Source organism: Pelodiscus sinensis, chromosome 1 (genome assembly GCF_049634645.1).
Source record: "Pelodiscus sinensis isolate JC-2024 chromosome 1, ASM4963464v1, whole genome shotgun sequence".
NCBI lineage: Eukaryota > Metazoa > Chordata > Testudines > Trionychidae > Pelodiscus > Pelodiscus sinensis.
In genome coordinates, this window is record NC_134711.1 from 148,123,389 (window position 1) to 148,140,907 (window position 17,519).

At 46.1% G+C, this 17,519-nt stretch overlaps 1 protein-coding gene across 1 annotated transcript; it reads left to right on the forward strand.

The window, feature by feature from the left end:
* The first annotated feature begins 2,147 nt into the window (after positions 1-2,147).
* RMP64 (ribonuclease MRP subunit p64) lies at positions 2,148-17,013 on the forward strand. The gene is made up of 9 exons (XM_075906733.1): positions 2,148-2,277; positions 4,278-4,432; positions 5,755-5,831; positions 7,550-7,681; positions 8,621-8,698; positions 11,184-11,539; positions 12,424-12,485; positions 13,058-13,287; positions 13,990-17,013. Exons 1-9 carry the CDS (start codon positions 2,178-2,180, stop codon positions 14,408-14,410), a joined length of 1,611 nt encoding a protein of 536 aa, XP_075762848.1. The 5' UTR covers positions 2,148-2,177; the 3' UTR covers positions 14,411-17,013.
* Positions 17,014-17,519: the final 506 nt, after the last annotated feature.

Genomic DNA, 17,519 nt, shown 5'->3' on the forward strand with positions numbered 1-17,519 from the left:
TAGATTCAGCATGGAAAAAGAAAAAAATCATTGTTGGTGGGGGTGCAATTTGCATACTTGGTGGGAAGGAGACACCTGGGAATCAATGATGTTGGAAGAGACCTCTGTACCAGTAGACAGTAAATAGAGTGATGTGTTTTCAGAGGCCTGTCCTATGAGGAAGCCAGGCAACCATATTCTGTACAAGCTGGAGCTTGTGCATTTTATCCACTTTCAGCCCCAGAAACTGAGAGTTACAATTTCCGAGCCTGAAGGTAAAGGACACATGGCTCACTCTGGCCAACTCTTCATCTTGGGGGAAGGAGTAGTTTCTTAACCAGCTGCAGCTGGAAGAAGGATTTTCTTTTTGTTCAGTACTGATGCTTCCTGATCACCCAAAGGTAAGGCTATGCTTACCCTAGCAGTGACTTAATGGTATAGCTACAGTGATAAAACACTCCTAATGTGGGAAAACACTCCTGTGCTGCATCTAGACTGGCAAGTTTTTCCGCAAAAGCAGCTGCTTTTGTGCAAAAATTTGCCAGCCGTCTACACTGGCCGCTTGATTTTGTGCAAAAGCACTGATGTTCTACTGTCTGAAATCAGTGCTTCTTGCGCAAATGCTTTGACATTCCCGTTTGGGCAAAAGCCCTTTTCCGGAAATGTTTTTGTGCAAGAGGACCAGTGTAGACAACTAAAAACTGTTTTGCGCAAAAAAGCCCCGATGGTGAAAATGGTGATCGGGGCTTTCTTGCGCAAAACCAAGTCTATATTGGCACGGACACTTTTCCACAAAAAGTGCTTTTGTGGAAAAGCGTCCGTGCCAATCTAGACGCTCTTTTCCGCAAATGCTTTTAACGGAAAAACTTTTCCGTTAAAAGCATTTGCAGAAAATCATGCCTGTCTAGACGTAGCCCTGCACTTTTGCCTGTATAGCTTGTTCCAGCTCCCTCTCCCATAGACAGGGCCCCCAGGTTTTGCACCACTTTGGTGAGAGGTGGCTGGATGCTTGTGCTAGGAGGTAATGTGGGTGGATCACAGGCATTCCCACAGAGATGAAGTGATGTTTTTGCATTTTATCATTTCCCCATACGAATGCCGTGTCATGATCATCCCATAGCTGTTGTTATTTGGGTTTTAGTGCCCGAGGTGAGGTGCACACCACATGCTGTGGTAGGCACATGGCGAGCCCCTACATCTCAAAAGGGATGTGATGGTGTGTGTGGCGATGGTGGCACTGCTCATGGGGACAGTGAAGGGTTGTCTGTAATTGTGCACCTCTTCTCCTGGCACAGCCTGGCCACTGCTTTGAGCTGTGATGGGAAGTGGAAGCCAGGGTTGTCAGGTGTCCGGTATTGAACTGGACAGTCTGTTATTTTCATCTCCTGTCCAGTAAAAAAATTCAGAAAATACTGGACACCTAAAATGTCCAGTACTTTCTGATTTTTTTCCCAGCCAGGAGGCAAAACCCCCAGGTTGTCTGATTCAGTATGGAGGCAGCCTGGCAACCCTAGTGCTTACTAGGGAGCTTTCTGACCCAGCATAGGGAGGCAAGATAGTGGGCGGCCACCGGTAAGCTGTTAGGGCAAAAAAGCCTCACCATGCAATTTTTAAAAGGGGCCATGGTGGGGTTTTTTTTTTTTTTTTTTTTTTTTTGCTCAACACACTTTTTCCTGGCATGTTTTTTTTTCTTGTTGTTCTGTATTTTTTCTGAAACCATCTGGCAACCCTAGTGGCAGCAAGAGACAAGGCTTGGGACGGGCACCAAAAAGGGCAGGTCCCTGGGCAACGCTGTGCCAGGATCCCAGCCAAGGGGGTGCACCTTGGAGAGATCTCAGCAGCGCTCCCAGCCCTTGGGGCTCACCCCTCAAGCCCCCCCAAAACCAGGAGACAGGAGACCCATAACAACAACAGACTAAGGGGCCCTGCGCCAGCCCAGCCTTCAGGCTCCCCCGGGGCGTGGCTTGCAAGGGGGCCCCTCTTGCGCCCCCTGCCTCCGGGAGCCGGCGCCTTGCGCTACGGACCCCAGCGGCCTCCGCTCCCCCCTAGCGCGCCGCGCGCCTGCCTCCGCCCAGACCACTTGGTTCCACCTTCCCCGCCCACCCCCACGCGCCCGCTTTGGTTCCGTCCCGCCTCCCTGCGCTTGTAGTTCCGCCCCCCTGATCGCTACTCTCCTGCCACCCCCCACCCTCGGCAAGATGGCGGCGCCCATGGCGGGGGAGGCAGCGTGGAACCGCTGGCATGTGCCGTGGCCGGCGAGCTGCGCTACGGTGGCCGTGGCGGCCCAAGACCCCGCAGGTGGCCGGGCCCAGGGCAGCGCTGGGGAAGGGGTGCGGGGAAAAGCGAGCACGTGCCGGGAGATGGGAGAGCATTGGCTGGGGGGGCTGCGCTGGGAGGATGCAGGGGCCAGAGGGTAGCAGTGGAGGGATGGTTGGGGGGGAGGTGGGGTGAAAAGCAGCTTTGGGGGCTAGTGGGGGGGGGGGAGAAGAGTAGAACTGAGCAAACAGGCTCTGCAGCATCTGTGGAGAACTCCCCACGCGCCCACCCCCACGTGCGGGGCTCTTAGCTTTTGCCTTTCCTGTCTGCAAACTTGAAGCATCTTTGACGTGTTTCATATCCTCTGTGGCTCTGAAACAGCCCGGCACATATTGCACGACGCGTTTGTGTCACTGGCATTGTCAAGGATCTGGGAATAGATTTTTTTTTTTTTGTAAGGGCTTGATCAGTCCCAGAGTTCTGTGGGTTTGTGGTTTAAATACAGAGCAGAACCAAACTAGAAGTGATTGTGATTTATATTTTTTTAAAAAAAAACCCTCCCCCAACTCGCCACCTTTTTATTTCTATTCCTTTGCAGTTTTAAGAACACAAATCCAAATATATTAGACTAGTCCTAGTGATACTGCCTAAGCTTGTTGAGCTGTCCAAACTCTGAGGAATGGAAAACAGAAAAAGTGGGGAGAAGTAAATTACTTACGATTCTGTTTTAATGAAACCTCCATGTGTTATAGCAGGGGGCAGAGACCTATGGCTCAGTATGGCACCAAAATATGGCTCTCTTGGCCATCCCCGCTGCCCCGTATGCTGGAGCTGGAGCCGGGCCATGGTGGGGTTGTCCCTTCTTGGTCAGCTGTACTGTGGCCCCAGTCCCAGCTAAGGATGTTAAAATGCAATGATCTGGCTAACTGAATAGTCGATACAATTTGTATCGATTATACAATTAGTCAATAAGCACTGCTGTTCAGAGCCACAGCGGAGGTAGTTCCAGGAGCCGGCTCTGGGGCCACCTGTGCTGCTGCTCTGCATTTTAAATGTAGTAAGAGCAACTGGCTCTTGCTACATTTAAAATGCAGAGCAGCAGTGATCCGCACGAGCCAGGACTGCTTGGTCCTGGCTCACTCTGTGTCCAGTAGCCCCTGTTCACGGCAGACACCCCTGTGTACCAGACTAGCCCCTGTTTGTGGTGGCCCGGGCTCCCTGCTGGGACCCCCGTGGAGAAGGGCTGTTTCCCAGCAGCGTCCCCTATTCTCCTTCCCCTGCTGTCTCTAATAGAGGCAGCGGTGTGGGCAAGCAGCACCCCAGAGACGGTGCGGGGGGAACCAGCTTTTAATCCAGTTCCCCCAAGCACCAGCTCCTCCTTCCCCCCATGCTGCCTCTCTTATAGGAGGTTGCTGCAGAGAGCACAGGGTGAGCAGAGACTTCTTGAGTCCCTGCTTGCCCCAGGCTCTGTGTGGCACTTCTGCTTTTGAAATGTACAAGAGCCCTGCAGGGATCTTGTACATTTCAAAAGCAGAAGCTCCCACAGTGGGAACTGGTGCAAGTGGGGACTGAAGCAGTCCCCACTCATACTGTTTCCCCGCTGTGACTCTACCTCCCTTGCCCCCTGCAGAGACAGTGCTGGGGGGAAATGGCTTAAAGCCTATCTCTGATAGAGGCAGCTGGGAGGGGGGAGAGCGACTAGTTGAGTGGCTACTCAACTATCAGAGCATGGTCCGGTGGAGCTGTGTGGTGGGCCACTGCCCTGGAGCTGGAGCCAGGCCACAGTGTGGCTGCTTCTGGGCTGGGGCAGCTGCACCGTGGCATAAGTAAGGACTAAAAGAATGTATTGCAGGCAAGAAATACAAACTGGTATTTGTTCAAATTGAAAGCCAGACAAGTAGTCCCTAGCGCTTATGAGGTGTGTTTCTTTGGTCCTTGTGCTTTGTCACATGGGTTTTTATACATTTATGTGGTGCTAATATGATTTATCTTGTATGAAGCTCAAAAACAACTATTTTAATGTCTCAATTTCTCCCCCCCAGTGAAATGTCTTCCAGCTGTTATTACAGGATGTTACAAGGTCAACACGTTGCTAACCAGTAAAGCTGTGGATGCAGAAGGAAAAGTTTTACATTCAATCCTTTATGGTTTCCACAACTCAATGTCTCACCATAAAACCTATTTGTCTCTGAAACAGGTCAGTAAGATGAAGCTGCTTGAAATAATTATGCTTGGAAGGAGCCTTCTGTGTATCTCAGTTAGAAGTACACTGCAGTTTTTTCAAAACTTTCTTTTGAAGAAGAAATTTGCCAGGCTTGTTTTTATTCCAAACGTGGATTTTGGTAGTTTCATAACACTCTTCACTTGTTTTTAAGACATTGTGGGTGTGTCTAGACTACAGGTTTTTTTTAAAAAAAGTAGCCTTTTTTCGAAAAAATAGTACCTGTGTCTAGACTACCGCCGCGTTCTGTCGACAGTAAATCAAAAGAACGCGACGGTTTTGTTGACGGCAGTAAACCTCCTTCTACGAGGAATAACGCCTTTTTTCGAAAGTCATCTTTTGAAAAAAGGCGCTATTGCATAAAAACAGGGCTTTTTCAAAAGAGAGTGTCTAGACTCTTTCAAAAAAGTGAGCCGCTTTTTTGAAAAATCTTCTTGTCTAGATGCTCTTTTTTGAAAGAGGCTTTTTCGAAAGATACTTTCGAAAAAGCCTCTTTCGAAAGAGGCTTGCAGTCTAGATGTAGCCTGTGAGTGAGTCCCACTGGGTTTTTTGAACCTTTTCCTACTCTTTTGTGGTCATTGAGAAGTGTCACTTTTTTTTCCATAAGAGCAATATTCAGAATCTTTGTGTTCAAATTAAGATGTTAAATAAATCTAATTAGATGTTTTTATCCATTTCATGCTTCTTAGAGTTCATTAAGAATAGAAATACAAACAGTGGTGGTACATTTATAATGGATGGGGTAAATAATCCAAAAATTGCCTTTGAAAGACAACTTCTGCAAGCTATCCTTGAGAAAGAACTGAGTTTTTTTTTAAGGGGTCGTTAAAAAGTGAAGCTGAATATTTTTGCTGAATATTCTCAATATTTTTTAAAAGTGGTGGTGTTCTATCTAATGAAGCATTCTGTTAATTTTTCTAACAAAATTGAGGCTACAACCCAGGTTTTCTGAATTCCCATGTATCCACTTGTCATTTTGCCTCCTTCTAAAGTCATTTGCATTTTTATTTGTGGAAATTTAATTAAATCTCCAAAATAACAACATGCGACCTACAGAATCAGCATTAATCGACAATCTCTTTGCTCCAGGGTAAAGGCCTGTCACAATAATGTCATGGAGAGAGCCCACCACCATTTTTTGGATATTTGAATGTACCAATGTAAGAGACCCAGAAGGCTGACATACTATCTCTGGCAGGCTGAGAAGGGGAGATGTTGCCTAATTTAATGGACAACTCTTAGGCTAAGAAACATGTTTTTCTGAAAATATCAACAAAAGGTGGTTGTTCTCTTTTCAGGTCGAACAGTGCTTAAAGCGTTTAAATCAGATGAGCTTGATGGGCTCCATTCAAGACCTGGCAGAATTGTGTCCCAAGTAAGTTGCATGAAACTGTATATTTTAGCACGTCTCTCCATGATTCAGTATCTTAAGCCATGTCTATACTACAAGCTTTGGTGGACACAAGTCATTGGCATAAAGCTGTCTTAGATAGTATATTGTTTATGTACATAGATATTTGGCTCCTAGAATCGTCTCTGTGCATGCTTACCAGGAGCGTTTGTGTCAATACCCAGGGTCCATCGCACTGTGCAGGTATCCTCGTGAGCAGCCTGCCACCATCCAACTTGTCTCTTGGAAAGTCTTGGCAATACATGGTGGAGGCAGAAATGAGATGTGCAGCAGTGCCTGGGAACAAGGGCTCAGCTTCTCAATGTGCAATTGTCTCCATCACAAAGTGTCATCTGTATCCCATAATGTTGTCTTAAACCCATGAAACTGTACAGCCATCCTCACTGTCCACCATCTCTGACAGAAGCCTGTACAGCTCTGTGCTGTTGTCATCCGTGTTGGAAGTACAGGGCACACGATCCTCCAATATTTGCAGAGCCATAAGAGCCACCAAATCAGAGAGGAAGATGATGATGATTTCTTGAAGGAGAGATTGCAGTGGGACAGAACTTAAGGTTGCTAGGGTCATTCATGGAGCAGCTGCAGAGGGTAGAGAGCCGCTTCTGGGCCTCGGAGAGAAGCATTGGTTGCTGTGATCTCATTGTAATACAAGTTGGATATGATGAACAGCGGCTGCAGCACTTCTGGATGCAAACGGCCACTTTCCTGAATCTGCGTCTTGAACTCGACCCATCTCTCCAGCACAAAACGAGAGCTGGCAATCACACCGAGAAAACCTGCAAGGCTGAATTGCCACCAGTGAATGGGAAACCACTGTGCAGTTTGAAAATCCACGCAAGGGACCATTGTCGTGCAAGCATGCAGGATCATTAATCCTCTCCTGCTGCGCAGGACTGACTCTTGGCAATGTGTAGGATGGGGGAGGGGGAGATTTGCAGTAGTGGGATTCCCGAACTGCAGTGGAGCAATAGATAGCATGTATCTCCCTGTTTTGGTACCAGACCACCTGGCCACAGAGGACGTCAACAACTTTTCTATGATTATACAAGCATTGGGGATCACTAAAGATGCTTCACCAACATCAGTGTTGCCTGCTCTTAGAAGGTCCATGGCACTTGTATCTTTAAGAACACAGGACTGTTCAGAAAGCTACAAGCAGGCATTTTGTTTCCCAACCAGCCGTTTACCATTGGCAATATTGAAGTGCCTGTAGTGATTCTACATCTTACTCCTCTGGCTTCTGAAGTTGTAAACGATTTACTTTTTAACCGATAAGTGATATTTATTAGTTAATGGTGTCGGTTACTCTGTGAAGCATCCTCTCCAGGAGTTGGGCAGGCAAGGGCTGCCTGCTTCATTCCCGAGGAGGCTTCACTGCGGGCTCTGCCGTATAAAGCTAAGCTGCATGAGATTTTCAGTGGTTACATGGTTATCCTATTACACAGTTTTTAATATCTCTAGTTTTGATCATATATCAGCGACGCCCGGCAACACAGTGTGACTGCGTTGCCATAACGGGGCGCTTACGTTGGTGGGACACACATTTAAGAATAGATGTATGCACTGACTTTGTAGAGTAGTCAAGGTCTCAGTCAGCATTACCTCCAAGCCGCTAAAAACTTGGGAAGAAAATTTGAAATGCTAAGTGTAACCACCATCTCCTCACTCTGCTGTCACTGTAGGAAAAAGAAATCTGAAAATGCAGGGGAGCGTGTTGTTCCCAGCCAGCCTGTGCTAGAAGTGGTGGCAGTGAAGATCTTGGGAGGCTGCAAGCTCTTGCTGCGCTTACTGGAGTGTTGCTGCAAAGCATTTGAGTATCCTTTCTCTTTACAAAAAGATTTTCTTCAATGTTACTAGCAGCACTTTCCATTCAGCTTCATGACGAGAACAAAACTGTAGGCTTATAATTGCTGCTGGACTCAGTCAAGAATTTCTTTATAATTTATCGAAGGTTCAAGTTGCACACGTCTATTTGTGTTCTTGGGTGTGAAACTCCTGCTGCTGGCAAGTTTGCCATTGCAGCCCCAAGTAACTCAGTGTTTGGATATCCAGCCTGCAGCCCAGCAGCAGCTTCGGGCATGTTCCCTGCCTGCAGTACCCTGACACGCTGCTCATAGCACTGGGCTGCAGGCTGGATATCTCTGTATGCTGTGTGCCCTTGGAGGGAGGGGCTTTGCACACTTCCCCAACCCCAGCACAATCTTGCTGGTCCTACTGGCTGGAAATCAGAAAATGGGAGCTGCCTGGGCACAAGCAGCATGCAAAGGGCCCATTCCCCCCAAGGGGCATCTGGCATGGAGACAGTACAGGGCTGGGCCGCTGGCTTGGAGCAGTCTAAAATAAGCTGCATGCATCTGACACCCATCCCCTACTACACTGACTCCCTGCCCCAAGTAACAGACCAAACCCTCTGCACCTGCACCCCAAGTCACAACCTCCCAGACTCTACACCCCTGCTCAGACCCTACATCCCCTCCTGAATCCTAGTCCACTAACCCGAGCTCCCTTCTGCACCCAACCTCCATCCAGAAGCTGCACCTTCTCCATTAACATCTTAGAAGAATATGGACCTTGACCACTTTCCAAATTCTTGGTGTACCCCCCTCCCATCAAAAATGATTGCCCACGCCTGCTCTTGCCTAAACCAATGCCAAAGATATTGTTTCTTGAGCTTTTTTTTAAAGCAAAGTCTCTGCTGAGTTCCATTTAATGTTGTTATATTGTTGTCTAACCTTAATCAGTTTAATTTTCAGACTGTCTGTTAAGCATCTGTGTTTGGAAGAATACATCCTCTTGAACACTGTGGTTTTGGGATTGTTGAGCAGATTATGGTTTGTACATTTTGAAAACTAATCTTTACTGTTTTTGTCTGTCTTTTCCTTGGGTACTTTCACCAGCAAATAGGTTTGAGTACAGACATGCTTTCTGGTTAAGTGAGCTGGCTGCGACCAGAATAGGGTAGTGTAGCACTAGTTGATGCCACTTTTGTGTCCTCTTGACCTGCCAAACACGCTGTCTTCTCTTATTGGCTATCTTGTCACACGTTGTAGTGGATGTGAAGTGTGCATACTTGACACTCAGCAATTTTCTCTAACATCAACTACACTCTCAGGCAGGGTAGCTAGAATTATTATTATTTATTAATACTAGATGGTATTACCTTGACACTCATTTAATCATAAATTGCTTTATTAAATCCAAAGGCCATATGATATTTATACAGCTGCTCCAAACATGTCTTAACTGCCTAAGCAATAACCACACCCATATAGTAACATGCAATTATAAGTATGGATCAGATATTTACAACAGCACCGGTTCCAGTTGGACAGGGTAGGTTGAACCCTCAACCTGCTATGTCTTTGTTATTAGACCCTACATGACTGAATTCGTTTAAATCCATTTGAGCCACTCTTCGTAGCTAGAATGTCTACAAGGAATTTTGCTCGCATCTTATCAGTTATCTTCCAGGTCCAATTTTTCCAATTACCCCTATTGTTTCAAGGCTTTCTGACAACTAACGGGACCTGCACTTTAGATAAACTGAAAAGCATGCTTTTTTTTTTTTTTTTTTTTTTTAGCCAAGTTCATTTCACTGTATCATATATATATAGTAGCCCAATGTCTGTGACTCTGTAACACTCTAGCGTTTGGTGTTGCCTCTGGGGGGGCAGGGTGGTAATGTGCGGCATGACAACAGCTCCAGGCCCTGCCCCCTGGCCGTGAACGTCACCGTCCCGCCCCCCCTTCGCCTTCCGCTGGGGCGCTTGACTGACTTCTGCGCCGCTCAGCCGGGCCGCCGCGGGGGAGCCCAAATGGCCACTTGTTCTGCTTGCTCCCTCACGGTGGCCCAGCTGAGCGGTGCAAAAGTCAGTCGAGTGCCCAGTGGAAGGCGAAGGAGGGACGGGGCAGTGATGTGTGGCGTGACGGTGGCTCCAGGCGCCGCCCCCTGGCCGTGAACAGACCCTGGCCAGGAGGAGGGTGGGGGAATGAGGGGAAAGGGGAAGGTGGAGGACAACTGGGAGGCTGTAGGATCAGTGCTGGAGTGCAGGGGGGCAGCTGGAGCTCATAGGCAGCCGCAAGCGGCGCAAACCGCTGTTTGGGCTCCGTGCTCCCCATGCAGGAGGAGGAGGAAGAGAAGAAAAAGAGTAAGAGGCAGGAGGGGGAGGAGAAGAGAAAGAGAGATGGAGAGAGGCAGGAGATGGAGGAGAGCTTAGAGAGTGAGCGGGGCAGCCAGTAGGAGGAGAGGAGTGAGAGATCGGAGGCTCAGGAGAGAAGATCAAGATAGAAAGGGACTAGGACAGGAGGAGAGCTGAAAATCCCGTTTTATGGGGGGGGGGGTGCGTGCGCGCGCACATACCTATCTATCCTACACTGTATCAATTTGCCACAATGTTTTTTAACATCTGAAATTTTCCAGTAATCAATATGACCTGCCTCATGATAAAAATGAAACTGATAAAATAAAGCCATTCCTCAATGCTCCCAATTCTTTCAGTGAAATAATTGTTCCAGTCTTTTCACAACAGTGCTTCGTGCACAATATGTGCAACTAGACTGAAAAAACATAGACCATCTTGCATGGCATGGCTTCATGGCATACATACATTGTATAAGTGCTGTTTGGAACAGGAAATATTTTTTCCAGTTGACATTGAAAAGGAAAGTGTTTATCATCAAATAATAAGTAGGTCCACTTTAATTGATGCAAAATGGTTTGGTGCATGAAAGAATGCCCGTTAAATGGGGTTGGCTGGCTGTTACATGGGAACCTGCTAATTTCCAGGATTTATGGAAAATCCATTACATAGAGTATTAGGGAAGAAAAGCATTTTTGGAAGGTAGGTATTAGATGGAGATTTTTAGAGTGAATCAAGTCCTGCTCTGTTGCCCTGTCCTTAGGGTTGTCAACCGCTCAAGATTGTCCTTGAGTCTCAAGGAATTAGAGATTAATCTTTAATTAAAGATTGTGTCAGAATGAAACCTCTAGGAACATGTCCAATCAAAATTGGCAACCCTACCTCTGCTGTTGATCTTTGACGGCTTCCTTAAGCCAGAAACAAGCATTGAGGAAGCAGTTTACACTGGGACGTTAGGCTGTTTGTAGGGAAGAACCAGTTTCGAGATACAGGGAAGGGAAGATGGTTAGAGAGCATGAAGCCAGGACCCAGAAGTTTACGTGGGGGAAGAGGAAAAGGACTTGTTTAGGGGGAAGAGGGAGAGGCAGGTAGCAAAGATTAGCGCACTTGCTTAGTGAATACAAGTTAAATTGCTTACGTCTGCAGCGGGCTCATGTCCATGTGTTTCTTTTCCCAGGATTCTTTATCAGTGCGTATTACAAAGCCTCATTTCTTTGTATGGAGTGTTGTCTGGGTTGCTGCAAGCGGTGTCCAGGACCCAGCAGATGCCTTATATTAAGGGGTTTAACTTTCCTTCTGAAATCACTGAGTTTCTGGGACCCCTTTATTTGGAAATTAAGAAAAGATCTAAAGTGTTTGCAACAAAAAAATCAACTGGATGGCTGAACAAACTGTTTGCAGGACCTGCCGCAGCACCCAGGTCCAATAAAGGGAGAGGCCTGGAAGCTCCCACAAGGGGCAGCGAGAGGATGACGAACATCCAGCGCCCCATTGACATTGGAAAGCCGGTTCTGGTGAAGAGAGCTAACAAAGGTAACGAGTCCTGATACAGTATTGATGGGGAGAGCCATGTTAGCAACGTGCCCTTAACCCCTAAAATCTGCCCTTAATCCCTAGGATCTACCCTAACTTGCTTAAAATGGATCAAAATCCAGCTGCCACACTCAGTGTCACTCAGTGATACCACAGGTGCCAGCATGAAATGCTTCACCTTAAGCTTCTCTGGGCCAGGGACAAGCTGGGATCTTTAACAGAAGAGTGGCAAGGAGGTGTGCATTGGCTTACCCCTTGTCTTTCATCTTCTGAAGGGTAAAGCTTTTCAGTTTTGTTGTTTTTCTGGAAATGTGTGAAGACTTTTTTTATTTTTTAGGGTGGGGGTGGGAGTGGGAGTGTTAAGTAATGCTTTGCACTTCCTCTGTGCATTACAGTACAGGATCTCAAAACCCTGTACAAAGATGAATGATTTAAGCCTCTCATTTGTACAATTCCTCTTCCCCATTTTATAAACGAGGAGACAGTGTAACTAAGTAAACTGACACAGTCCCATAGAGCAGAACTGAGATCCTCTGACTCCTCATTCTGGACTTTAACTTTAAATCTTCCTTGCCAGGAAGGGTAGTGGCAGAATATTTCTGTTGCTTTTGGTAAATCTCACTATCCATTTTGTTCCTGGCATCTAGCTGGCTGAGATGTATCTTGCATGAGGCTCATTTTCTCACCCCTCCTTTGCCTTGATAGCTGGCAATGCTGAGACCTGATGTGAGCCAGCTTATGACCTGATGTCTCCTGTATGACCGTGCAGCAGACTGAACGGCTGAGCTGGGGTGAAACTGTGCATTTATGGAAAAGATGCTTACCAAAACCAACTAACTCTTCTTATTTTTAAGTGATTGTCTCTTCTTTCTCTTCCTCTCCAGGGAAGCAGTTGGGATTTGACATCAAGACCCTGTGTAGGCAACTTAAACCCAGAGTTCAAGAGGTTTGTATGGCTTTCAAGGTAAAACATTTGTGTTAAGATGACATCGGGACTCAAAAGGCCTTTTCTGTATTTTTGTGATGGAAAATATTTTCTCCCCTTTGCACAGCCTGTCCCTGGTACTTTGAAGCTAGTGGCTTCCATGGCATTTTCCCTGACTTATTTTTCTTAGCTCCTCAGATGGGTATGGAGGCTTTGCATAGAAGATGCAGTTTTATCTTTCGCTTGTGGTTCTGAGTAGTTTACAAACCTCTCCATTTCAAAAGTTTCAGAGGGGTAGCCAAGTTAGTCTGTAACATGAAAAACTTAAAAAACAAAAAAATAATCTGGTAGCACTTTAAAGGATAACAAAACATGTAGATGGTATCATTTCACTCGGTGCTAGCATTGATTAGAATTGCAGTCTCCTGAAAGCAAGTCCCTTGTTCTTAATAGCCTGACGGCTGTCCTATTGGTTCCCTGTGCAGTAAAGCATATTTCTGTAACACTTCGTCTCTACATTTCTATCCTGTTGAGGATCAGTTGGGACACTGATGTTATTTTAATGCTAATTTCTTCCCTTGTCTTTATTTCAGGCTGTCGACTTCAGACTAACGCTTTCTGAAGCAAAAGCAGCGAGAGCCCAGCATGCCAAATCTCTTGTGTTGAAGTTTAGAGAAGCCTGCTCTTTCGGAGAACTGTCTGAAGCACTCAAAACAGCTGTTCTCTCGTGCAAAAGCAAAAAGCTTAAGTCAGAAACGTTTTTTCTGAGAACAAAGCTGCTGAAAAGCAAACGGCTGCAGCATGTGGAGGCTCAGGGCTGCAGGCAGGTGTAACTTAACATGGCTTTGGGATTTTCAGGCACAACACTTTGCATTTCTTCAATGTATCTTGCTATTTAGGCCTTACATAAGTTATACCAATACAACTTTCCCACATCAGTGCTGAATTAAAATGAATGGAGCTAGGTTAATATAAACACTTGTGTGGACGCTGTTCTGGTAGGAATGTTTTTTGGGGGGGTTGGCTTACCTTAAATCTGTTAAGAATAGATTTGAGAAACTGAAATAAGCTATTCATAAAGTTCTCCAAGGTGCAGTTGTTTGCTTAATTCAATTTATTTAAGTGGCTGCAAGTCCTTGTGTCGACAAGCCCTTGGCATTTTCACAGATCTGGAAATGCAATTAAGAGATGAATTCTTCTATGAATGCATTGTTCTGTTCACTCCTCTGGAGTGAGGCTTTTTTTTAAAATGGAGTGACTATTTTCTACACCGCAGTAAGATGTAAGGGAGGGCGAGTACACTTTTTTAGCTGGGATGATGATTTTTGCAAGCTTGAGCTGCTGGTTTTCAAGATGCTCTATATCTCTGGGTTGTGAGAGAAGAAGGGAACTGTCCTAATGCCAAGTCTCCCAAACCTCAGGGGGTTAGTTTTGCCAGAGCAGAAACGATTTTGTGGTTTCCTCTGCTCCCCCAACCCTTTATTGAAGAATTGCTTTGTTTTTTTTCACCCCCTTCTCCTTAAAGCTTGCAGAAAAAACTCAGCTGTGTTAAAGCATCCATCTGCAAATTCCTTCTTTCTGGCTTGCAAAAGGCATCTCGGATAAAGCAGTATTGCAGAACAAGTTCCTGGCAGCAAAGGAAGATCAAACTGTCCAGAAGGTCAAAATTGGTCTCAAAGAAGACTCTGGAGTTTGTTCAACAAAACACTTCCACCCTTTTGGAAGACAGTATGCATGGTGCTGTGTCCCTCTTTCCTGTTCAGGGGTTTGAGCAGTCACTTCACCTAAGAAAATCAGGAGGCTGTAGTGCTACCAAGCACGCTGGAGAGCAAGACAAAGTGGGGACCTCTAAACCTGTGGCATCGGAAAGAAACCCTGGGCCTCCAGTGAAAGCGGCTAGTGAGAACGATGATATCGATGCCATTTTTTCAGCAATGGGTGTATAACAGTGGTGCGAGGAGGAATGGGTGAGTCCCTGTAATACATAGGTCCCCAAACTGTGAGGAGCACCTCCATAGGGGTGTGGAGTAGGGATGTGAATGGTTAACAAATAAGCATCACCCTTACCGGGTGAGTTAGTTAACCAGCCGGGGCTGGAGCAGCCCGCCACAGGCACAGCCCTGAAAAGTAGAACTCCAGTCTGTCTTATAACCACCTTTAGAAGGTGGATTGGTGTCACCTAAGGGAAACTATTAGAAACAGTAATTGGAGTGGAGGCTGGTGAGGCTGCCCTGCAGAGAAAGTAGCAGTCCTACTAAACAACGTTTCTTTGAAAAATGTTATGTTAGAGGAAATACAGCTGCTGGAGAGTCCAATAAATCTTTATAGGTGAGAGGGCCATGCTAAGGGAACAGTGGTTCATTTGGGCATTTTTCATCTCTTAAGGAAAATCACAATACCTCTCCTCTTCCTGCATGACAACACCTATGTTAAGTGCTGCAACCACAGAATGTAGCATAAAACATGGTAGAAACTAACTAGAGGACAAGACTCCTCTAACAAGTGGAAAGAGCTTAGACACCTCCTTCTAGCTATCAGTGGAAATTCTTCCTTGCCATGAGTGAAGTATGTGTGTGTTCTTCAAACAAGCCAAAACTATATACAGTAATTCCTCATTTAACACTACAGATGTATTTCTGAAAATGTTCGTGCTAAGTGAAAACGTGCTATGCAGGGTCAATTTTCCCATTAAAAATAATGGAAAAGGTGGCGGTGGCAATGTCAACATTAGATATCTAGCAACACAAGTCGCCACAGTTTGTTAAAACACAAAGATAAACATGTGAGTGAGTGGAGGAGTGCTGTGACTACATGTATTCATCCGCTTATGCGTATTATCACTGTTTTCACCAACTTATACCGCCGCACGAAGTAGTCCGCCACTTGATTATTTTTGTATTATTTCGGGGACAGCCTTGTTATTCGAAAACGTTCCCTAAAAAAAATTATGCTATTATGAAAACATGTTAAGTGGCACGTGTTAAACGAGTAATTACTGTATGTTCAATCACCCCTTTTTACATATTTGCTGTTAGTACAGAAGCCAAAATATCTTCGTATTGACACAATCCTGGAGGTATGACTACAGTCTGTTGTGCTGATGCCTGATGGGTATGGCAACACATAGGCTAAGACAGACAGGCTGTGTCTAGACTGCATCTCTTTTTCGTGAAAGGGTTGCAAATTAGACATATCGCAATTGCAAATGAAGCGGGGATTTAAATCCCCCCTGCTTCATTAGCATAAAAATGGCTGCCACTTTTTTCCAGCTTGGAGCTTTGCCGGAAAAAAGCGTCAGTCTAGACGCGGATCTTTCGGAAAATAAAGCCTTTTCCGAAATATCCCTTATCCCTCTGCTTCTACATAATTATGATATAGGAATAGACATATTGAATTCAGCGGGACTACTGTTCATAGTTATGCCAGAGTGGGGGGGGCGGGAGGATACAATGTCAAGTTATACTTTTTGTTTCAATACCTTCTCTGCTCCTGAACTATTACTAACTGGCTGGTTTCCTGTAGGCATTAAGGCAGAGTAAACATTGAGGATAGGATGGGGACCTTGTACAGCAGTTCCCATGCTGCCATTGAAGTCTTGCATTTACCACTCAATACCCTATTGATCTGTTGTCACTTAGAGCAGTGTTTCCCAATGGTGTTCCGTGGACCCTCAGGGTTCCACAAAGTTAATCTAAGGGTTCCACGAGAAAACTATTCCCCTACCCCCTGCAGAGCCCATTGGAGCTGTGCTGGTGGGGGCGGGCTTCTGGAAGCGCGCTGCTCTGGCTGCTCCACCACCCACTGTGGCTGCCCCTGCCCCACGCAGACCCCTCCTCACCCCGTAGGACTGCCCCTGTCCCACGCAGCCTCCGATACAGCCACGTAGCCCCTTCCTTCACGTGTGCAGCTGCCACTGCTGCCAGAAGGGGGAGGGATGGCCAAGTCTGAGGTGCTAAGTAGCCACTCCCAGACCTTGGCATTTTTAAATTGCTGCCTGCGCTCCGGCAGAGGCTGCACAACCCTCAGCTCAGACTGGCTGGCCCCCGTGTGCTGTCGCTCTCTTTCCCCTGCGGCTCCCCCCCCCATCCCCCACCCTGCTGGTCTGATGGGGAAGGTTGGGGTTTCTACACCCTCCGCCCTGCCAGTAAGAAGCCTGACCTGGGGCTGCAACTGCGCTGGGATCCCCACTGCATTGAGAAGGCTGGGGGAACTAAGCTCCCTCTCCTGCCCCCCTGCTGGGGGAATGACAGTGTGCTGCTTGGAGGCTTTCCCTGCTGCAGCAGGGTGCCAAGCCAGGTAAACATCATCCTCATGTCCAGACCCTGCACTCAAATCTCCCTCACTCCCTGCACCAAAACCCCACACTCCCAGCTTGTTCTGATACCCTGTCCCAAGACCCCTCCTGGCCAGGCACCATGCCCCAAGCTCTCTCCTATACCCTTCCTCCTGGCCAGGACATCACAGATCATCTTTGGGATTTATACACAAATGTCATGAAGTGTTTTCCAACCATAAATGACAATAACTGGATTTGAAATCCATTAAGTAAAACTAGTCAATTTTTCTACACAGGATTACGAAAACCTAATCAAAATCATTTCAGATGGCTAATTAATACAAAAATGTAAAGAAGTTTCTCTGATTACATTTTGGGGCAGCTTATGTCAAGAATATTCAGCTTTTTCAAGAGGGGCAATTTGTCAGTTGTTACTTTTTGCCAGCACATATTTGTGTGAAACTGGGCTCTCAAATTACGCAACAAAAACAAAATACGGAAATGGACTGAATGCCGCACCAGATATGCAAATCCAACTTTCCAGTATTAAGCCAAATATAAAAAGAATTTGCCAAGAAAAAGAAAAAACACTGTTTGTATTAAACTGCCAATATAATGTGTATTAGTTTGAGCTTTATTTTTTGTACACATTGTGTGATGTTTAAATATGTGTGATTAAACTAAATGTTGATCTCATGATCTTGTTTAGCATGTGTTTATTATTAACCTTACTTATTTGTGGTCTACTTTTTCAGCTCCATATATATGACACTTATTTA